This window comes from Opisthorchis viverrini, assembly GCF_000715545.1.
Source record: "Opisthorchis viverrini unplaced genomic scaffold opera_v5_47, whole genome shotgun sequence".
Lineage (NCBI taxonomy): Eukaryota > Metazoa > Platyhelminthes > Trematoda > Opisthorchiida > Opisthorchiidae > Opisthorchis > Opisthorchis viverrini.
Genome location: NW_008751702.1, coordinates 808,529 through 819,260, shown reverse-complemented (window position 1 = coordinate 819,260; position 10,732 = coordinate 808,529). Strand labels below are relative to the sequence as shown.

Sequence of the window (10,732 nt, the reverse complement as noted above, 5' to 3'; positions counted from 1 at the left end):
TGGAAACCAATCAAAACGACGATCTTTTGTGCCTTGGATACGAGTACAAATTTGGCTTCTGCTTCCCTGTCTTCTCACTTTGTTCGTCATTCGTTGTTGCGACGGTTCGGGGATGAGAGCCAAATTCAACGATCAGAGTGACGACTTTGATTTTACCTCCAAGGCAATAACAACTGGAGTAGTTGATGAGCGCGGGAAACAAGTAGGACGCTTAAATAAAGACCCGGGACGAAAGCCTGGACAACACTGCTTACGGGTAACAAAGGCCATTTTCACACAAGTTGGACTGCTCCTTATCCTCCTTGGTTATCTGGCCGGAGGTGGCTACCTATTCCGCACTCTTGAATTGGACAATGAGTACTCAGAGTGCATTCAGAAACAGGACGGCTATCAGAAGAAGCTGAACTTCTCAGTATCACGGACAATTGGCATAGTCGAAGCTCAAATGAGTCGCCCCGTATTGGAATCACAGGTCCGTGAGGCACTAATTGATTTTGCCGATCAGCTGTTTATTTTGAACTTCCACCCGCAGACCAATTGCTCGGCCATCCTGTACACAACCAGCGGCGCAAAGTGGAGTCTGGCCAATTCGGTTTACTTTTGTGCAACGCTCATTTCAACTATCGGTATGGAAAAAGTTGTTCACGCGCATAAGTCTCTCCCCAAGCCTCGTTTTTGACAAAAGTTTTTCGGGAATATGTCGTCCTTACTTATGATAGTATAGCTTAATTAGCCCACATTATGTAGGGGTTCCGTCTAGCAACAGAACTCAGGAGGTTGGTAAAAAACACAAGACTTGTGGGTGCTTTTATCAAATTCACTCAGTCCACTAGTCCAGTGTTAGGTAGTATGCAGTGATAAGGATAAACATGGCAAAGCTTCTTTGCTTTAGTTAGTCTCAATGTGTCGGCTTCTGTGTCAGCAGCGCTTTTGTCCATTTGTTGACTCCTTTGTCATTCTGTTTGTCAGGAGACCACACTGCAACGTACCACAGCATACCCTCGTTTTATCATGCTTCATTCGGTGACCATTTCATGTCCTTTGGTGTAAATCGGAAGACGATCAACTCTGGGCATGTGCAATGTACTTGAAAACACATGCCCTATATGGGTGCCGTGAATCACATACGCATTTCGGATCCATACATATAATGTAGGACTCAGTCGGTTGATCATTCTTCCAACAAGTGTGAGCATAATGGTACAATTAAGTATTTCTAAGTGTTTATTCCTAACGTTTCAAGGTCACTTTTGAGCCCCTTCCCAGGGGAAGTAGCACTCACGCTTATCTTCTCCTTGGGTTTTGCTATCCAAACATTTGGTGTCTGTGAAATATAACCGAAATTCTGATGTAATGAACATTTGATTTAATTCAACAATTAGAAGGCAAGATGTCCAGATGGAGACATGATGTGAGAAAGGTTTTTCAACAGTTCTACCATACTTTTTGTTACTCTCGGCTCCTGACTTGATGTTCAGAAAATACATCAATATTTTCGGATCACTGCTTACTTTGAAATGTCTTTGACCGTTTCAAAGACAAACAGTTTTACAACAGCAATCTGCCCCTGATCCACAGATTTATTACTCACGTATTTTTAGTACGATAGATTGCTCCAATTCTGACTGTGGGACTAATGTGAAGACAGCAAATGAAGTAAAACTTCCTAACTTCCTAGCATCCCCATTCACATTAAGAAACCCTCATGAATAAACTAGATACTACTACTTAGTACTCATGCATCACTTTTGGAATTCTCAACAGGCGTTCAATTCTCGATCCCAGCTTCATCGTTCACCACGTATTTGCAACTGACTGGGAGCTCTTATCCACTGGTATTCAATTTGTGTACCCAACCTAATATATGCTTGGAATTTAAAGGCGATGTTGGTCTATTTTTGAGTCATTGTTTCACCAGCTCAGTCTACTGCACAGGGTCAAGCATCCTTCGAGAGGATCATAAACTACATAACGAAGTGACTAATCGAACTGAAAAAACCCGCCTCCCAATGTCTGACTATACCTAGAATTTTGTTTGTGTAGGTACTAGTTCGTCTGCCCTATATCTGAAAATTGGTTGAAAACTATCTAAGTAACCTAAATTACTCGGAATCACTTCTACTTCGGGTTCAATGGCTACAGTGTTTTGTTCATTTCTCCTAGGTTACGGCAACATCGCACCGGCTACATTCTGGGGCAGATTGAGTTGTATAATCTATTCGGTGATTGGAATCCCGTTGATGTTGATCTATTTGGCCATCATCGGAAATGTTTTGGCTAGAGTGTTTCGTTTGGTCTACGTGAATATCATTTGTTGTCGATGTTTCTACGACATATTCCGTCGACGACGTCAGCGCCGTCGTGAGCGACTCCTGAAGTGGGAACAGGCACTGCGGCAACATGAGGAAGAGGAAGCACGCAGACGAGGTCTACCAGTACCACCACCGAAAGTAAGTCATTTACCTAAATACCTGTACTCAGGAGAAGTACTTCTGGAATGTCTAGTAATATAAAATCTACAACCGATGCAATAAGTCGTCGAAATAATTGGTTACAGAAAGTGCGAAATAATGGATAATAACAAAGTGGTGGCTTACTGAGCAGGCAGATTGTTTCTTTACCATGTAGGTATAGTATTCAGCTGAAGCGATTATCGTTGAAAATCAGTATCAGGCCGTAGATTTCTCGCATCTAAGTAGTCAGGTTGAAGAGTTGCTGGTCGTGCTCGAGGTATTAGGGTACAAAGTGAGCCGAAGTTTTATTGAATCTGTAACCTGTCAATGGTTTTGAGGTGTGGAAACATGTGAAGCATAATGTGCGCTGATTTTGGCAGTGATATATATATATATATATATATATATATATATATGTCAGCCAGTATTGGACGTCAATTTATAAGCTTTGATTGCAGTGGAGAGACCAGCTCTGGAGACGAAGGTAACAAGTTTTGTTACCTTTGCTGTTGTTCATTGAACCAAAATCTTCGAACCAGGGCTACGAGTACTTAAAGTATGGACGAAAGGACACACCCTGTGGGAGGATAGCTCGAACTGTCCAGTCCTATCTTTCGACTGACCTACGGAGTGTGCCCAGTTTCCACCCAAGCTTTTGCACCCAAACACTTCTCAACGCAGCTGAGTTGCCACATTTTTGTCCAGTGTATTAATCAATCATATACCATTGCCGTTAGTGAACCATGCAATGGGCAATGCCCCGCAGTCGTTCAGGTAATTAGAAATATCCACAAAATCCTGTCCTACCTTTGAAAAATCACCCACATCTGTCGCTTTCTGAAAAGTGGTCAAGTGTAAACACCAGCTTGAATTTGCTTCTCGCTAAGTCAGCTGGTTTTCACAAATACTGGGAAATTACTGAGCCTTCAGAAAACCCAGCCCTCATTAGGTTGTGCCAGGTCGGTGTAGAAGGAACGCCACATAGCGCATCAGTTGATAGTGTTTTCCTCCGAACAGCCCACCAAATGGGTGTCACTTCCACTGACCAGCTCGTGAATGAACTACCTAATAGACTGTTCGTTTTCGGGGATGAGTAGTTTGTTGTTAGAATTCTGTAGACCCGCTTCTTAGCGCTCCAGTATGACGGGCAAGATTTAGGTGCATCACCTTTCACGCTAACAACTTCTGATGATTGTCTGCTACCGTAACGAATACACGTTAGACTTTCACCGGATTGAAATTCACGCTAAGTCATTCCCACCAATGAGAAGTAGCTACCTTCCAAAAAGACATTTTGTGGTTTGTTACAGTGAATTTAAAAAGGCCCAATTGCATCCCATGCATTTGGGCGTGTATATCTGCGACTTCGACCGAACAACTTAAAAATTTGAGGGACGAAATCGTTACTTAGCAAGGAGGAAAGTCAATCGCGTCACTTCTTGAACGGCTTGTGGGTTGATTCTCATCCACAACAAACCAATGCAATTAGATTCAACGATTCGCTACGTACAGCGTACTACGTACAGTATAATTGCATGACACCAAGAGAGCCAATGGAATTAAAAAGTAAGAAGTGACAGTTGATTTGTATCATCTCAAATAGTACTCAGGCATTCGTCAATGATGGATGGGCCTAGCAATGACGTCTACTTTTCGAAGCCAGAAGGCCAGTCGTTCAACTGCTGGATCGGTATCTTGCTGAACTGCATTCACAAGAACGACGAGTGCGGTAGATATCACTGGAAAATGGCCTCACGGTAAATCGGCCGTCATGTGCGGCAAACCGGATTCCTTTTACCAAAAGACTTCTGCTGAGTTTCCGAATCTCTAACAAATGTCACTAGTGCGTTCAGTGAGTTTGAGACACCTTCGTTATCCAGATGTTAAGGCCTAAAAACTTCAGATAGTTCTACATCTGTTGCAGGAAGTTACAGTAACGTTGATATAGCTCTCAGCTTCGGAAATGATGGTCCAACAAAAAAGTTCAGCTACTGCCCTGGTCACCCACGATCTCACTGGGCACGTTAGAGCTCACAGTTCACCAGAGTCCGAGTCCGGTGGACTGTTCATCGTAGACTCAAGATGTCATGACGGTTACGCCCGTCGTTTGCCACTTTGTATTAATCACCACTCGGGCGCTAGTACTACTGGGTTCATATGCAGCAGACGCCGTTGCACTACCTGGCGCCCCTCTACTGATACACAACAATAGAACCGCACTGGTCACATGGCCATTAGCACTTGGTGACAAGGCTTTACACTTGATTGTCGGCTCACGTTACTAATTTCAGTAACATGGCAACACCTGATCTCATCAGGTGAGAGCAAGACTGAGAACACTAGTCAGGGTTTCGACCAGGTAAAGAGCAGGCTGACCACAGCTACATATTACGTCAAGTGCTTGAGTAGCATCACACATACCCCTGACTGTGGCACTTACCCTTGACTTCAGAGGTGCCTTCGACTCCATAGGTAGGTTGGTCTTTCGACACATAATTGGTCAACAATGAATGTCCTCGAAGTTTTGGACATTCATCCTGTCATTTACTTTCATGCTTCCGATCACGTTAGGGTTAAAAAGAGTTTTCCAACAGGTAGCGGATTTTGCCATAGATGCCTCCTCTCTTCACTTTTATCCCTTCGGTACTACCACGGAGTGTACCGTTCAAGGAACCGCAAATGTGGGTATGGAACTCACATCTAGAAAAAGACTGGCAGAATGATGTTGTGCGGATTGTTCTGTCAGTTGACAATCATGTGTCCACACAAAATGCTGTAAATGGCATGTTCCTCTTTTTGGCATGAAGTCCACACGGTCTGCGTGGTCTTATTTCAGGATTTCCATGTACCTTCTTGAAATTTAAAAATGAGGAGTCGTAGATAACTTTACCTATCTAGGCAGCAACGTAAGCCGGAACTGCATTGTCAGAGATGAAGTCGATGCACACATTATCAAGGCACGAGTAATATATACCAACTTGCGTCATTTATAGCACTAGAAAGAATTTCACCGAGGCTAAACGCTCATGTCTAAAAACGACTGCGACAGCAGTCCTACTATGTGGCTGTGAAACTTGCCTGCTTCACCCACCCCGACCTGAAAATTTCAAACCATGATTGCCTCCGTACTATGGCAGGCATCAAATAGCTCTGGCAAATGGCTAGTGAAACGGGTCGTAGGCGAGCTCTGGGTAATGAGTCGAATTCACTCGAGTCGCGGGTAAAGTTCATCAAGCTAAGTTTGCAGGAGCATGTACTAAGTAAGTCCGACCATGGTCTACCGTTTTCACTCAAACTCCTGTTGGCAAAAAAGTTCGCGTAGGATAGACCACTGCTAGCAGCACAAAATGAAAGCGGCTACTGTCAAGTTGGCTTTTCCACTTTCTTGAGAGGTTAAACTTGATATCCCTCGTGCATGGTTTGGAACCTTACAGGACGTGGCATGCAGCCAATTCCAGTGGTGGGCTTGGTTTCACTTAGCCCGACAGAATTGTTTGTCGTCGTCTTGAGTGAGGTTTGCAAAAGACGTTGGGTCAATCGCACTAATGGCGTCTTTCTCCAGCATGGTACTCAGATTTGTTTATCTCATTGGCATTGGGAGATGTGGGAACCACGTCCTTGATCACTTTCTCTAGGAGCATGGGGTTTTGTGCAATAAATCCCTACCTTCATCCTTTGTTTACTAAGGATGTTTAACCTTCATGCTTCTTGACAGTTGAAAACCAGTTCCTACTGGTGGTGCATTGTCCCTATGATGATGACAATATATTCAAACAAGGCAATCTTGCTGGGCTTTCGCGAAGCTCACCCAATGGAGATAAGGAATAAGTGTCAAGAGTCGTTTCTTCACGAAGGTCCTCTAGTACTGGAAGACCGTGCCGTTCGGAATCAAGCACTTGAAACGTTTAACAAAGGACATCTTTGGATTAACAGAATGAAGTACATCGCTTGAAGTTGTGCCTACTGAACTTCCCTTCATCCGAGTGTTGACGAACTTGTCCACAGCTGTTGGCAGTGGGCAATGGTAACCAAATCCCCCGTGAAACCTCATATACTTTCTTTGCTGCTGCTCGAAACTTCATGGGAACTAGTGTACTTGGGTTTCATCAGTCCAGTGTAAGCGTACATGTACACAAATGGACATATTTGTCGAATTTCGTACACTCTGAATTCAAGTTGAGCATAAAGTTAACGGAAACTCTTGAACTGCCTCCAAGGAGGGCGAGACCGGTCCCGGGCTGTCGAACAGTTTTCAGCAGCCGTATGAGTAGCGTGCTACTTCTAAACGATACCTATCCTTAGCGGGATGTTTGCTTATTTCGGAGTTCCGGAACATCCGGTGACAGATAACGCAACTGAGTTTTCAGTCCATGAGATCGCTCATTTCTTGGCGTCTCAAGAAACACACCGTTTGCATGAATCACCCTATCATTCGCACTCGAAAGGTCAAGTTTAGAGTTTTGGAGGATAGATGGTTGAACTGGGAAACGGAGGAAGCATCAAACACTGTGTGCACGCTTTTCGAGGTCAAATCGACTGACGCTCTGTGACCCGATATCCAGTCAGCCTTCTCCTTGTGTCTCCAGTATAATGTGTAGGTTTGCCCTTAAAACTAATGTTGCCCAAAAATGTAATTTTAGAGGGGACCACTGCACGGAGAGACGATCTGCGGCAATCTCAAGTTCTTTCACTTCAAGAGCCTCCGTCTTCTGTAGAGAATTTTCGGGGAATGTATACCTGAGGTATTTTTTACAAGGTTTTGGAAATATGTAAAATAAAGTTAACTGGATGCACATTATCAATCGCATGAGCATCCAACATCCAGCACTATTTGACACATTGTTTTTTTCACCTATGTTTTGAGTGAAAAAGACACTGGGCAAATAAGTGATTCCGGAAAGATAGCTGTTCCTGCCCCATCAAGCTTCCCATCAGCCCAACATTCCTTGAACTCCACGCTACTTCTCAGCAGACTCATCATCAATCCTCGTTTCAAATTCGTCAGTGAGTGAATATTTATTTCATTTTTAGGGGGTGTGGGAGTTGTGCGATGTCCGTGTGGCTGATCGGTCCGCGCTGGTGTCTGACGTATTATTGGTCATTTCTAATAGGCATGCACTACACACCACCTATTCGTTCCTTTGCTGCGTTGATTGTCGTGACCCCACCGCATGTGGTAAGCAGTGCTCCCAGCACTGAGCCAATCTCACAGCTTCCCTTAGACTGTCTGGGTAACAGCTGTATACAAGTCACAACATCTGGAGAGAGAACTGGGAGGGGACATGAGGAGCGCACAAAAGAGCACTTCCCTAAATGCACCACGAACAGTTTGGAACAGTGCATTAACCGTCATTCTTCATTTTGGTAAAATCTAACTTCTTCAATCGCCAAACGATTACCAGTTCTGGTCACGAGGTTCCTAATAATTCAGCATTTGGAATCCTTGCATCATGTGGGACGCCCCACTAGTTGACCTATTCTGATGAGTACACAACAAAGGCCAAGGTTTGTTCACAAAAAGGCAGGAGTAAGACGTAACTCAAAATGGACTTACGTGGTCTGCAGTAGATCCACCTTAAAGTCGAATTCCGTCCAACAAAACTGTTTTCGAAAGTAGTCAGCCCAACAATCAAGGAGCTTATTTTTCTTGTATATCTATTGTCCAATAGTTGCCTTGGTAACTTTAATGACAGTCGCCTCTTTCGGTTTTTTGTGTGCAGAAGATGGCATAGTTTCCGGACATTCTCAGCTGTGCTAGCTTCCCTCGCTTTCAGAGCTCTCTATTCCACTAGTTTTCTCTATCCGCACGCAGACTATACTTGAGTGGCCAGTTAGGAGTCGTTCTGGCCGAACTATGCTAGACATCAGAAGGGATACAACGTTTCGCATCGATGAGCCACACTGGCTGTTTTGAAGTCCAGTGCTTATTTCACTGGGCCTTCAGAAACACTACACGCTGTGTTCCTGCCGTATGCATGGCAGTGCATATCTCGTCCCAGTTACGACTGATGCCTGTCAGGCATGCAGACTTTAAAGTTTCGCATAGATTAGCTTGCTAAGATTGTTTAATTTGTCAGTCAAAATTTTTCGTATAGCCAAACGATCCAGTCTCCCCGGGAAATTTATCGATAATGTACACCAAATAATAAAGAGAGCGGAATCCACGTGAGCCGACAATCAAGTATAAAGCCTTGTCACCATGTGTCAATGGTCATGTGACCAGTGTGGTTCCATTGTTGTGTATCAGTGGGAGACGTTAGGCATTGCAACGGCGTCTGCTGCATATGAACCCAGTCGTACTAGCGACCGAGTGGTGATTAGTACAAAGCGGAAAACGACCGCCGTAATTGTCATGAGTCCTTGAGTCCATGCTGAACAGTCCACCAGATTCGGACTCTGGTGAACTGAGGGCTCCTACGTGCTCACTGAGATCGTCGGCGACTAGGGCAGTAGATGAACTTTTCTTGTTGGGTAGAAGAGGGGTTCGTTCCCGATAGAAAGTATCCCTCGCCGAATTAGGGCTACCGTTGGTCGGTGTGTGTGCAGAAAATGCAATTACCGAATGAATAGTATATCGGTTAATGGGGGTCCTTGTGAAAAGTGACAAGCGAGCAGCGCGAAGATAGTTATTTACAGGTATTCAGTTGAGCAAAGGTCCATTCAGTTCCGAAGCTGAGAGCTACACCAACATTAGTGTAACTTCCTGCAACAGATGTAGAACTATCTGAAGTTTGTAGGCTTTAACATCTGGATAACGAAGGTGTCTGAAACTCATTCACCGCGCTGGTAACATTCGGAAACGCAGCAGAAGTCTATTGGTAAAGGGAATCTTGTTTGCCGCACGTGACGGCCGATTTACCGTGAGACCATTAGTACCCGTACGCTTCATGGATATGATCTGACGAGATTCGCAGTTTTACACAGGGAACTATTGGAATCCTGAACCAAAGCCTGTGGCTTGAAAGCCTAGCCGCAGGGCAGCGATGATTCACTTCAGACCGGCGGTTTTCAAGTTTTAAGGAACTCGTTGTTTCACATGTTCCAACCCTCAATCTGCAAGGCCAGAAAACGGTCAGCCTAACGCCTATCCATCGATTAACTTGGTATGATAGACTCTGTCAATGTCATACGGACAGCTTCCAGTGTAGCTCTATGGATCACGTAGATTCGGTGTCTTCCTTCCTTGTCGGAATGATTTCGGGTCAGTCAGGCAAACAATGATGAATTTTCATAACTTGTCACTGACTACTTGCTACAAGTCCAGCTGGAACCAGCCTTCTGTGAGCTGTTTCTGATGAAGACAAATGACTGATATATTCAGCTTTAGTGGGTAACTGGGTAGCACTCTAGCGCATTAACATAGCAACATGCCGGGCGAGTACGCACGTCCCCCTTCCCAGTGCTGTGGTAGTTGAACGATTCTAACAAAGAGTGCACGCATCACATGCACGGGACAATGGATACACTCATCATCAATCGTAGTGCACCGATTTTGTTACAGATCACCTTTCCCTATGGATTGAGGCGGTTGGATAATGAACGTAACTGAACGTTGACCTAACACAGTTGTTCCACGTTCTACCAAAACCTCCTCGAGTGTGTGCTTCTGTCTCAACACCAGGTGAATCAACTTAACTAAACCACACGTCCAAATGTCTCGATCATTTTGGAAGATGGTGTGCGGCTGTTTTACCATTATATTGCTTTAGAAATGACAAGGTGAAGTACAAGTCTGATCCACAGTGCCGCAGCTAGCCAAGCTAATCACACTATTCGGGTGATCAGACTGAAGCTAAACATGCGTGCTCAGTGTCTCTGCTTGTCCGACATGGGTACACGTTTTCCACTGACATGTTGTGAATGCAGATCAACAAGATACGGATCCAGCAGTTGAAAGACTAGTCTTCTGGCTTCGAAGAGTAGGCGTCATTGCTGGGCCCGTAGCCATACAACACTTGACCAATATGTGGATACTATTTGACCGTGATGGTATGATGTAAATCGACTGCCACTTCTTACTTTTTAATTCTACTGGCTTGCCTACTGTCGTGCAAGTATGCTGTAAGTTCCACACTGGGAAAGCGGACGGTTGAACCTCATCGCATTAGTTTGTTCTAAATGAGAGTTAATGCACAAGCCATTCGTGACAGTGACACGATTGACTTTCCCTGATGCTGTCAAAATTAAAATTCCTTCAGTGGACGTTGAAATGTCCTCATTAAAAGTCCATGGGACACCTCGTAGATAACGACTTACCTTGAAAAGTTGATTGAGAGTGA

General features: G+C 44.4%; 1 protein-coding gene across 1 annotated transcript in view; it reads left to right on the top strand.

Annotated features, from left to right (window-relative positions):
• The window catches only part of T265_13211 (hypothetical protein), a gene marked incomplete at both ends in the record, with an annotated part of 15,995 nt that continues 5,263 nt past the window's right edge, over positions 1 to 10,732 (top strand). Inside the window, 2 exons of the mRNA XM_009167768.1 lie at positions 1 to 626; positions 2,164 to 2,450. Coding sequence (XP_009166032.1) covers positions 2 to 626; positions 2,164 to 2,450 — 912 coding nt within the window. The remainder of the gene's footprint in view (positions 627 to 2,163; positions 2,451 to 10,732) is intronic.